Raw genomic sequence first — 13,450 nt, 5'->3', positions numbered from 1 at the left:
GATGTGGCCCGCGGGCCTTGAGTTTGACACATGTGCTATAGGCGGACTGTTTAACAAACAACAAAAGGATCACCTCTGGGGACCAGGGTAGCTTGGCTTAGAGTCCAACAGAGAGCCTCAAGCAGTCATACGGAGATACACATCACTGTTTTGCAAGGAGGCGCCATACACACATTCAATTCAGAGTAGTATCTGAGATTATACTGATACTTTAATATGAAGTTACCTTCATATAAGACAGTTTTGCAGACGATTAAAAGGCCATCCCCCCACCCCCCAATCTCAAAGCTACTATTATTACATCTGCCTTTAAAAATGTATTATCCATACTTGGATGAAGGGATTTTGTGCCCCATTACTTTCACTGAAACAGTCCCAAGACAGGACATCTTTGAAGCCAGTGTGGACATGAAATATGACCAATAAGGCTTTTACTGTGTAAATGCATAACACATCATAGACTTGGAAAAATATTATCCTGAAACACGAATTTATGGTTGCCCAGAACACAAACTATGCACAGTTAATACAGTTTGCTGAAAACACTACTGTGAGTTGACTTGTATCTGGCACTCAGCATCAAAAAACCAGGGGGATGATGACTGACTACAGGAGGCGCAGCATGGACCCATCCCTGCTGCTCGCTAGATCAATACAGACTGCATCAAAAGGGTTTCCTTCTTTAATTTCATAGGAACATCGCGGAGGATCTCTCTTGGTCTCCCAACATAACAGCGACAGTTAAAAAAAAAGACCACCAGAGACAACATTTCCTGAGTGCGCTGCAGAGGAATCGCACAGAGGAAAAGCTGTTGGTAGCCTTTTACTGCTTTGCCATCGACAATGTACTGATGTACTGCATCACAGTGTGGTACACTAGCTGCTCGGCAGCAGACAGGAAAGCTGTGCAGAGGGTTATCAACACCATCCAGCAAGCCATCGGCTGCCCAGTGTCTTCCCTAGAGGACATCTCCAGCACTCGCCGTCTCAGCAGGGCAAAGAAAATAATGAAAGAGCCTCCCTACTCTGGACAGCACTTGTTCAACCTTCTGCCCTCAGGCAGGCAGTACAGGTGGACAAACATCCAGACAAACAGAGTTAAAACAGTGTCTTCCCTTATGCCTTCAGAACCCACAATTGCTGTAAATAAAGGAGCACAATACCTATTCTGTGGTGATTGGCATCCCCTTAAGTCCAGTCATCATAAATATACAGACGTCTATGTCTGTCCTTTACACTTAAATTATTTTCAATGCCAGATTTATTTTACATGCTTCAATTCTTTTAAAATGTTTTATCTAATGTCTTGCACTTTCTAATAGACAACGACAACAAAGGGTCCTTCTCATTATTATTACTATCATAATCATCATCAAGACTGGCTAGACAACAAACAAATAAAAATACCTATTTATAATACAGAACCCTATGCAAAAAAGTTGGAACCATCATTAATAATTTCATTTAAATTAAACAGTACAAAGACAAAACATGACATTTATAAAAGGCACAACCATGATTGTTTTTTTTTGTGTTTTTTTTAAATAAATAAATGATTTAAATACAGTGTTAGTTAAAGTTTCCAAAGGCCTGGTACAGCAATAACAGAAGCTAGGTAAACTGGGTTTAAAAAGATACATTTAAGTTACTTAGAAACACTTTAATAACATGACCTGCTAAGAAGAGAATCTGGATGTTAAACTGGTCTTTTCTACAGCCCCGACCAATTAGACAATTGAAAACATTTTAAATTTCTGAATCACACATGCTCGGAAAATGTTTCGCTTTAAAAAAAGAAAAGAAAAAAAAAGCAATCAGTCGTCTCAGTTTACAAATGCTTAGAGATGTGTGTTTAAAAAAAAAAAAAAAAAAAAAGTCCTCTGTACTATAAGCTTCAAATTTACTCATATCTTTATTTACAAAACAACAGTTTCAATATATAATATTTTGTCTTTGCACTATTTTTCATTAAGTATGAGCTTCCACACCTCGGGGTCACTGAATTATCCTTTAGTTAGGACTATGCTTAATACATGTCTGCAAAACAAGCAGACATCCACCCGTTTCCCAGCATTGTTGAAAATGAGTTTCAAATCACTGCATTCTGTTTTTATTTACATTTTACACAGGGTCGCACCTTTCCTTGGAAACAGGTTACGTGTGAGGTCATTTCTGAAACTGATCTGACGACTCTGCTTAAGTAGATGTTATCTCACAGGTTAGAAAGAGGAACGTTACTTTTCAGGTTCTTTGTGGAGCGACTTAGAAGAAATGCAAGGGGAAGGTTATCTTTTATCTGGCCAGCACTTCGTCACAAGACATAAAAGAAAACATTACGCAAAGTACACAAATGCTTAAATACATAATTGTAGTCTCATATTATTTAAACAAACAAACAAACAAAAAAAACAAACAAACAACAAAACGAGAAGACTCTATAACTACAACAAACTCTCTTAAATTGTCATTTCAACATTTTAAAGACTGAGAAAGGTATCCAGTGGTTTCTTGTCATCAAAAGAGAGGTAAGTCGATCGATAGGTACGTTGGGGGTTGGAGAATAGAAGGAATAGCAGCTAATATGTGGAGAGAGGTTAGAGGAGCCAAAAGCTCTGGGTTGGGGGGAAGGGTGTAGGAGAGAGAGGGTTAGGTATAGATGAAGGAGCAAGGAGGAAGGGAGGAGGAGAGGGCATGGGTGTCAAGGAAGCAGATGAAGCCATATGAATTCAAGAGCTGGTGTGAATTTGCCTCTAGATGCTTAGCTCTCTCTCTCTCTCTCTCTCTGCTTTAAAGCATTTAAAATTCTTTGGTATTTATAAACCATGAGGAGTGGGACTGCTGACATGATCTGAGCTAATGTATAATTCAGAGATTCAACTTTAATGTAATCAGCACCCACCAATGATACGGAACTTACACTAGAGAATAAGGTGACCTTCTGTATTGTATCATCACCACACATAAGGAACCCAAGTAACAGCCGAGAGCATTAAAAAGGCAGAACAATTTCATTTCATTAAAAGCTGGAGTTTTAAGACTTTCAGTTCTCACTGATTTTTTTGTTGTCTAAAAAAAATAAAAATAAAAAATGCTAAAGTTGCACCAGACCAGAAAAAGATAAGAGACAAAGATCTGTTTGTTTCAAAGTGAACAAACACGCCAAAGCTTTGTTGCATATGATAATAAGGGTTTACCTTTGTCAACTGTACCCTTTGGAGAGTTTAGACTATCTCGGCTCAAACTGGCATTTCTGACAGCTGCTTTAAGAATTTGTTTTGTCAATTCATTGCATGTGAGGCAAGCCACATGCAGTCTGTTGGCTGCAGTGACCACGTGTCTCTGCCTGTAAATGTACTCGTGTCAGTGTAGATGAAGTAACAAGCATGAAAGCAAAGTCGAAGGGGTTTAAAAAGACCAGAGGGACACCCAAGTGGCTTTGTTTACATAGATTCTAATTAACATATCACTAAATCCAATGTTTGGTCCTTGTAATCATGTAGGCAGATCCTATACTTAAATTATCTCATTCATTTGAAAAGTACAATAAAACTACATACCAAATGTTCACAAAAAGACTGACTACTAGAAGCTATTGTACTGATCATAAAGTAAAACGAAATAAATAATCACTGTAAAAAATATATGTGTTGGCTGCCTATCTCTTAATAAATGCTATACTGATTTCCATTTTTAAAAGAGCAGATAAACAAGGAGTTGAATGTATCCCAGTTGAGCTGATGTCTTGGCAGTGATTATGAGGACAGTTTATTTTAATATCAGCCAGCATGGTCACATAAGTAAAACATCTATAGGCAATCTCACACCAGGAAGCGTGTACAAATGCAGCTGCCACACCAGCCATTCAAGCAGGAGCTTCTTACCACAGGACTCAGGCTTCCCCTCTGGTAGCACACTGCTGCTGCCACTCTTCTGCACCACCAGAGCTTCTGCTCACAGCCCCCACCACACAGAACGCAGAGCAGACAGCACACATTCACATACACATAAAGAAACAACACAAGGAAAGGAAACAAAACAGGAAAGAGAAAATCATGAGGGAGAAATAAACATGGGAGATGAAAAATTAAACGCACAAATCGGCAGTTTAACAAAAAAAAAAAAAAAAAAATTAAAAATGATTTGGATAGGCACTGAAAAAAGTGAAAGTAGCTGAAGATTAACTAGCTTGTTTTTTTTAGTACCTTTTTATTTTTAACTACCCACATATCTATAGATACTTACGGCAAATGTAATTATAGGGGCCACACGCTTTCAAAACTGAAAACTGCATTAAAATGATAAGCTCAAGTCTGATTTTATATTAAACATGTCCTGAAAATAAAGAAGGTTACAAAAGGCCAAGATTGCATCTGGCTTCTTTAATAAAAATTCTGCGCTAATAACACAATGGCCATAAAAGTGTAGCTGTACACTCCAATTTTATCGTGATGAATAAGCAGCTAGTGAAATTGCATGCAATTTTGGGTGTGTCTCCCCACCGCAGAGGGTGATTTTATAAGTTGTGGCAAAGGGGATGATGCTAAAAATAATTCCAAAATCAAGTTTCCATCAACAGAAGAGAAACTTTTCTTAGGCCACCAATTAAAATAAGGAGGCTGACTTTTTCTTTTAGACAAATAATCAGTTTTTGTGGGAAACAATGATCTAAAAAGTCAGTTTTAATAAACATCTACAGTGTCTGCCTACTTCTGTATATCCTTAATAAACCCAAACCACTTTGAAATTAGAGAAAAAAGGCACATATGGAGAATATCTAGGAAAAGATTATTAGAGTTCATGCATCTTGCAAGCAAATAACAAAAATACAAGCTGCGATACAGAACATGCAGACATGCAAAATTTCAGGACATAAATGTAACACTAGCAGAAAATAAAGATGTACAAAAAGTACATTTAAGAATGAGGTGCGTCTTGCTGGATTTGGTACATTTTGTTTAATCGCTACATAGCTAAACATCAAAGAAATGTATGCAAGAAGATTTTAGTCTGATGCCAGACAAAGACAAGCAGCAAAGCGCATGTCTTAACTGAGAGAACTCATCTTGTCTGTGTTTTGTTGCATCATTCACAGATAAGCCACTATGTGGTGCAGAGGATTTTCTTTTTTTGTTGTGAATACAGGAGCTTCAGTCATATCTCGAATCACACTCAACTGACTGCTGACAAATACCACCGGGACTGTCACCATATCAGACGAGTCTGTCTCTGAAACACAACAATTTCACCCTGCAATAAACTGGAAACTGGAGTGCATAATAAGCTCAGTGGCTTTTTGTGCCCTTCAAGTATGCATGCAAACATGAGACCACCCAACCACTCAAGCATACAAAACCCACTTATTTATGTAAAACTGTGAGACACGTGAACATAATACACACACAGAGCTACTGATTTTTCAGTCCATTAATCAAACAGTTCTCTGCTTATCGGCTTAACACTGGCAACATGTAATGAAACGTAAGCTTTCTGACAAACACTTGTAAAGCTGTAATGTCAACGTAACCATTAAAGACACATTATACTGTCTGTAAACTGAATTAACTCCCAAAAAGATGATTCAAACGCCTACTAATAATAAATTATTTTCATCCAATGACAAACACACAGTAGATCAGACCACACATGTGAAGACTGATGTAAAGCTGTCATTTTAAACTTATACAATAATCAAGCACAAAGCATAGAGCAAGATACAAACATGCCTTGAGCAAATCATCATGAGCACATTTGTTCTATGAGACAATTTGTGAGTGTGAGAGTTGGAGAGAAAAAAAAAGAAAAGGAGACTGTCAGACAGAAACGTGAGGCAGTCGGTGAGGCATTCAAAGACCGAAGGAAGAGATGGAAACACGCACTGTCACGGACTGAAGCAGAGCGAGTAGGAAAACCACATTCAAGCATCGAAATGAAAGTACAAAGTTACCTGTAGGGTCAAACTCATTGGAGGGAAGGGAATTTCTTTCACTTTTGGGTTTCTTGTCTGGGGGGTGGTCTTTACTGAGAATACTGCTGGTTCTATAGAAAGGGGAACAGATGAGTAAAAGGTAAACCAAGTGGTAGAACAGTACAAGACCAGCATTTGTCCAGTAAGAGCAATCACATACAACAATGCAGACTTTTACACATTGCATTGTTTTTACTGAAAAGGTCACTATAATGTATGCATGTCTTACATTACTGCTACAGAATAAGCCTGGCTTTCATGCAAGTAAAGACCCAGAGTAACCGCAGCAACAGTAAGAACCAACTACTGTCCTTTTATTCTTGAGAATAAAATGCAGGAGGACCTCCTAGCGTATGAATCATGCTGAGTGTGTCTACTGTATAAAATGACACGCTGAGAGGAAGTGGAGGCGCTCTCCTGAGTGCCCAAAGAGCAAGGCCAGAGAAAGGACGCTTCTCAGTGGAGATACCACAAGGCCAGACTCCGGCTTGAACCTCGGGAGGCTATGTATGGCTGCCTCTGCCTATACTGGCCTCAACTGTGAAAGGCCACTGTTCTGTTCACAGTGAAAGGCAGCGATGGGCCGCCCTTAAAAGAGGGACCCCTTTGTCCGTCACTCTGTGTGTGTGTGTGTGTGTGTGTGTGTGTGTGTGCGCGCGCATGGGGGGCGGGGGGTTGGTCCACACTCTAAAGACTTCTGTATTACAGCACACCAGGCCTAGTAAAATCTGCCTCATTTCCCTCATGCAGAGCTCTGTACATGTATGGGACTGGGTGGTGTGTTATGTCTGTGTTACCACAGGATTCCCTATTCATAAGGGTGTAAGTGTCAGCAATCCAATAAGATAAAGATTCTTACCTGTTTGCTTTCTTGGGAAACCTGCAAGATAAAACAGAATAACAGTTAGCATCCTACAGAAATCTGCTGGCAGACTACTAATGTAATGTAGAGCACAAAAGCTGGGCTGCTTATTCCTGTTTGCAGAGTTAAAAAACAAAAAACAAGATGTCGTGCTGACAGTTTCTCATGAGACCCATATAGTAGTAAACATGATAATCCCGATCAAACATCGGAGTTCTTCAGCTACAGATTAAAGCGTTTTCCAGGTCAAATGTCCTCTGCCTCTCAGATCTCATCTGTGTGCATGTGCTGTAATCTAGTTCTACAGACATCATAGTTTCACTGTAATAATCATATCGTAATCATACACAGGGCCTTCGAAGTGGCATGCTCATTGCCACAGAGTGCAGCAGTGATGAAATAATTAGGGGATATAGTCAGCACCATATTGGAAAACGCAATGTTTTCCAGGATACTTGAGCTCTGCCTTTTTTCTTTAGCAGACAAAGCATGAAAGAAAATTTATAGGCTAGAAAATTTAAAGAAATGCTACACTGTTAACAGCAGCTATAGGTGGTCATTCTCATGTTTAAGAGACAGCCTTAACAGAATCACCCAAGGCACACAAGAGTCGGTGGACCTTGCACAGTTTCTAAACCAAATTTTACTCCAGTACTCAAAGATAAGATATACATGCCAAAAATGTGTTTTTAGCCTTAAAGTGATTAAAGAGAATCAAAGACAATCTATTCCAACGAAACGTGGCAAAGGGTCACAGATTTTAATATTGATTTATTTTGTTTAACCTAGCAAAGTATCTTAAAACTCTTAGTGTTGGAGTTGATTATATGAGTGTCACTGCAACACCCGTCAGCACTCCAAGTTGTGGTCCACACAGTCAGTACTACTGATTTTTCTCCAGAAAGACTGAGCCATAATTTGCCATTTTACATTTTATTATTTTTAACTGCGAAGAAGTGGAAAAGATGGAAAAGATTGGTGTCTCACTGTGGAAATAGTCACACAGCAGTGAAATCCATTTTCACACTTTGCTGTAATACCCCAAAGTCTTTATTCAGGCTTGTACATATGTGCTGTATGCTACACTAAATGCTTGTGAAAATGTAAAAAGAGAAAAACAAGGAAAAATGCACAGTATATGAATACAAATAACTACTCACTCTAAAATAATACTGTTCGGTAAAAAGGAGGTGTCATGACTTACTAGCCACATTAACTCCCTTTCTCCTTGTGACACTGTCTCATTCAGGGCCATGCAGGGGCAGCTGAATGGCCCGTTTATGAAAATGCCTCAGACTGTAATAAGTTCCAGAGCTTACAGCAGGGGAAAAAAAAAAACTAGTTTTAAGTAACCCATTCCCTAAGAAACCTCTGAATTGGAAGGATGGAAAAATCAGCACACAAATACACATACTGTGAAATGCTACATGCAAATGCACAAGCTCGGAGACGGCAAAAATGAGTAGGCACGTGTTTTTGGTTGATCGTATAGGAGCAAATGAAAGCATGACAGGGAAACCAAGAGGATGGATGACACATCAAGCTGTCTACAGTGACTGTAGACATGACTGCGCTGAATTATGCTTATAATAGCGCCTTTTGAAATAATGCTGTGGTTCCTCTTCATGAGGTCTTGCACTTGGTAAAACTTTTGAAGGGAACTGAAAAAAACGTTTGTTCAGAAGGGCAACATCATTTTACGTCCTAAAAAAAAAAAAGACATGAGTCAGAGCCAGCACAGTCTCTAGAAGAAATAAGAGAAACACCTAGCATGAAATCACTTGCCTATAAAATACATATAAAGACTGAGAGGAAGGACAAAGGTAGTTGTGAAAAAATATGCAAGAAATAGTACAAACAAGAGAGAAGTGGTAAAAGGAAGTAGTGGCACAGCAAGTTTTAAAAGGGACAACAAAACTTCGCATGTGCTATATGCTACACAAAATGGGGGATCACTATGTAAGTTTAAGGATATCAAACCAACTAATATTCTTTAAATTATAGGTACTATTCCTAAATCGAGAAATATCCCGCTGCGCAGAATCCTGAAGCTGCCACACTTTTGGTTTAAGTTTGTGAAAACACACCACTTCAGAGCTTGACTGTTAAACATCCCTAGTTGCCTCTGGCAAGCAAATCTACAACTAACCATTTAAAGGTCTGGGTTCTGTCATTTACAAACGAATGCTTCCAAAGTTATCATAAAAATAGACACAGGCTAAATTTAAAAAATAAATAAATAAAAACTTTCCATCTAAGGACAACTTTCCGCCTGGGTGGATGTGAGCACTGTTGTCACATTGGTTTTGGCACTCAACCAGTGCAGAGGGGAAAAAAAAACTGAAAGAAAAGGAATAACAACGATGCCCGGGCATCACAGCAAAACTACAGCACAGTCCCGCTGAGAGTGAGACAGGCCTGCTATGGAAACAGTGCTTCTGAATAACTGCTGAATGTAAAGGCTGTCTGGTAATTTGCTGTGTGACATCACAAATTATAAGCGAGAAACATGACACTAAAGGAATAATGAATATACATTTTTGACCGAATCAAAGATAATACTTGTTTGATCCCTCCTAGGATGAGCCGATCATCTGATTTGTAGTAGCCAAAAAGAAGAAACATTTTTTTGCATAAACAGAGTTGTAGCATCGAGGTATGTGCAGAGATATTTATTACAGTTTTAAATGTGTTTTGTGGCATATCTACTTTTACTGTAAGAATAGTGTTTGTAAGTCTATTTGCATATAGCGGCTTACTGTGTATATATTATGAACTATGAATTATGTTTTCAACAGTAAATGTAGCTGTAAGTTTGGGAAACATTGCCTATGCAGAAAAGAAGTTTAACATGCGTTAATAAAAGTTTTCCAAAACTTCTTTTTGGACAGGTACAGTTGACATGAGACAATGACAGATAGGGGCTTCATCATATTAGCCCAAACTAACAGTCAAAAGGTTGTTTAAAAAAAAACAAACAAAAAAAAACAACAACCCACAAACAAAGTATGCAATTAAAGCTGAAGGAACAAATCCAATATATACACATAACAACTGCTAATCCATCTTTGAAGTAATGGTTATTTACTTTAGTCATAACTCATTCCCCATGTGAGCTACTGTGACTGTTGTCTAAGATTAAATTGGTGACAGCCAATTTGAAGCTGCAAAGTTTCAATGTGGGCGCAAGTGTCCTCAGCTTAAAATAAGAAATTTAAAGATGGGTAAGATGAACCATATTTCTACAACACTTAGATAGCTGACGACAAGTCATCATACCCGATACATGTAACAGAATGACAAAGGCTTAAAAGTCTCATTTTGGTTTTGTCTCAAGCAAAAAGGACTGAAATACACAGTTCTATTATACCTGTAAGACAAACAGAATAGAGTGTGACAATTTTTTATAATAATTACATTTCAGTGTTTTGCCCTGCTCTACCCTGTTAGACGTCATGCCAATTGTAGATAGGAAATATCACATAAAAACATTTTAGCACCAATAAAAATAACAGTTTTTGGGGTTCCCATAACACCCCCTCCCCAATTTAAATTACAATCACACCAGTAACTAAAGACAGAGTTTAAAAGACATACTTTTCATTCTATATACTCTTCAGAAACTAAATATTCCGTATTTCTCGGACCATAAGGCGCACCAGATTATAAGGCGCACTGTCGATGAACGGGTCTGTTTTCATACATTAGACGCACCGGATTATAAGGCGTATTAAGCAAAACAAAACAGTAAGATAAGTTAAACTTTACTCAACTCATTCTTCTTGTTTCCTCCACTTCTGAACCATTGATTCATTAATGTTGAATTCTCTCGCAGCTGCTCTATTCCTATGTTGTTGCAGTATATTAATGACTAACCTCGTATTGTGGATGGATTATCTCAGTTGTCCTCCTGACTGAAGTTTGGTCCACTTACAGCATCCTGCCATGAGATTGCATTTGTCCATAACCATCGGGAACCCTCAAGTTAACTTTTATCGAGTGGAAAAATGTTAGTGTTCATCCTCCAGCTTCACTGTGTTTGTTATGCTAACATAGCTCGCTAGCGATCGCGTAGCACATCATTATATAGCAGCTAGTCCAACTTCAGTAACCCTACAAACATCACTGCTGTTTAGTTTTCTGTTTTCATTTATGTTGGAAGTGATAGCAGAGCTGTAGGCTTTAATTTTTTCAGAAATCTCTCAGTCAGAACATGCTATATCATGTTTAAGTGGAAACTAGCGAGCTAACTTTCTGCTAACTTCTAACTCCGTTAAATGTAATAAATTCTGTTTTCATGGATGCCTAGATGTTAAACTTCATTGTTACACCCAGTAAAGCAGCAACGCTGATCATTTTATTACAGATGAAAGAATTTAGACAGTTTTTAACTCTCAGTGATGCCGCAGTGTTCGTTTGACTTTGGGACCTGAAATGGACAGAGTTTTGGACACAGATTACTCCGTGAGGGTCCTGACTACGGTAGCCATAATGTTCAGACAATCCATCAAGCGGTCCGGCTTTTCAGTTTTTGAGAAAATTAAAGGATTTTAAGCACGCCTTACAGTGCGGAAAATACGGTATATATATTTTTCTGCATGAAAAATATTAATAAGTGATTAAAGCTGTAATCTTAGGACTGTTCAGATAAAGAGTAAACTGGAAATACATTAAATAGTGTAATTGGTTCTTCTTTTATATTCAACTCATCACATCTGTAGTTAAAGGGAAACTGAAAAGTGGTATTAAGTGGAACGTGGATTTTGGTCCAAAAACAATGCTACCTTGGTTTGTCGATTTACAACAACAGCATGCATTCATAACACTAACCCAAGGGTTACTGTCCAAGAAAAGCAATTGTCATGGCCACGTGGATAGTTAAGTATCTTAATTGGCTGCACTAGGAGTGTTTCAGGCTTACAATTGGGAGTGTAGCTCAGGCTTACAATTCAGGTTTGTCTAACAATATCTGTACTAGCTGGAGTTAAACAATGAAAAGGAAAAAGAGTAGTTGTGAATGAGCAAATTCGGATAAGAGCTGGTTGCTGTGGCATAGATTCTGACTGTAGTGACTGCAAAGCCTGCAAGTCTGTTCATACTATAGGGTCTCACTTCATAGTTTGTAGTGAAAAGTAGGGCTGGGCCATATTATACCGTTCACGGTAATACCGGTATAATGTTAGGCAACGATAGGAAAATGAAATATCGCGATAGAATGGGAGTAAAACGCGCATGTGCAGTGCCTTTGTTTTCATACGCACATGGCCGATTGTTGAGTGAAACAGATGAACCAGAATTGGTTTGTAAAAATGGTGCAACTTCCGTGATGTGGAACTGGTTTGGTGTTTGTCCGTCAGATACACAACAAAGCACATTTTTTTGCAGAACATGCAAGCGGCCGTCGTTATTGTCATATTTGTCGGACTAAGATGCTCTTAAATCTGGGAGTAATCTGGGTCCTAAACTCCGTATGCTTCAGGTCAAACGAACACTGCAGCATCACTTAGAGTTAAAAACTGTCTAAATTCTTTCATCTTTAATAAAACGATCAGCATTGCTGCTTTACCAGGTGTAACTATAAAGTTTAACTTCCAGGCATCCATGAAAACAAAAGTTATTACATTTAACGGAGTTAGAAGTTAGCAGGAAGCTAGCGGAAGTTAGCTCGCTAGTTTCGCTAGTTACCTAAGCATGATATTGCATGTTCTGACTGAGAGATTTCTGAAAAAAAAATCAAACGTACAGCTCTGCTATCACTTCCAACATAAATGAAGACAGGAAACTAAACAGCAGTGACGTTTGTAGGGTTACTGAAGTTGGGCTAGCTGGTATATAATGATGTGCTACGTGATCGCTAGCGACACAGCTATGTTAGCATAACATAAACAGTGAAGCTGGAGGACGAACACTAACACTTTTCCACTTATAAAAGTTAACGTGAAGGTTCTTCATGGTTAGAGACAAATGCAATCGCATGGCAGGATGCTGTAAACTAGGGCTGAACGATATATCGCATTTGCGATAATATCGCGACATGATCAAGTGCAATTTTCTAACCGCAAAGGCTGCGATTATACTGCGATTATATTATACAATTCATGGGCTGCATCCTCCTGAGGCCGCATTTGTAGACCGATTACGTCACAGCGACGCGCCGAAGGCTGTCCAAATTACTACCATATCCCAGAATTCATAGCGCGGCCCAGCCAAACTCCAGTTTCCAGCAATGGCGGCCGCTACTAAGTTTTAAAATTACTCATACTAATCTTTCTGGGTCACAAAATAAACTTTTAACATATTTTCAGGCGAGAAAGTAGTTGTGTAAACATCAAATATCTGCTTGGTTTATCAAGATATCCCATATTTGCAAAAGTGCTTCGACGTTTTCAGAGGTGTCTGCTACCCACCAGCTCGACAGCTAGCCGGGAGCTCGAGGGTTACTGATGCGGCCGAGAACGGCACAACTCCCGGCACATCATTTTCAGATCACCGCGGAGTTTCGCTGCTCGGGTTAAACGTAATATATAAGTCACTTAGACAACCTAAAAATGTTATTGTTGGGCTTTTTTCAGTGTTTTGTTTGTTCGTGAGTAAATCGGTTTGGCTGAGATTAAAGTTATTAG

At 38.7% G+C, this 13,450-nt stretch overlaps 1 protein-coding gene across 2 annotated transcripts in view; it reads right to left on the bottom strand.

The window, feature by feature from the left end:
- arhgef12a (Rho guanine nucleotide exchange factor (GEF) 12a) overlaps positions 1-13,450 on the bottom strand; it is a 44,331-nt gene that overhangs the window by 18,926 nt on the left and 11,955 nt on the right. Inside the window, exons 2-4 of one of the 2 annotated variants that reach the window (XM_080888278.1) lie at positions 6,825-6,845; positions 5,945-6,036; positions 3,882-3,947 (exon numbers count right to left, since the gene is read on the bottom strand). In XM_080888278.1, coding sequence (XP_080744404.1) covers positions 3,882-3,947; positions 5,945-6,036; positions 6,825-6,845 — 179 coding nt within the window. The remainder of the gene's footprint in view (positions 1-3,881; positions 3,948-5,944; positions 6,037-6,824; positions 6,846-13,450) is intronic. The other variant, XM_080888279.1, reaches the window with a different exon arrangement.

Source organism: Rhamphochromis sp. 'chilingali', assembly GCF_963969265.1.
Source record: "Rhamphochromis sp. 'chilingali' genome assembly, chromosome: 8".
Taxonomy (NCBI): Eukaryota; Metazoa; Chordata; class Actinopteri; order Cichliformes; family Cichlidae; genus Rhamphochromis; species Rhamphochromis sp. 'chilingali'.
This window is presented reverse-complemented; position numbering and strand designations above follow the sequence as displayed.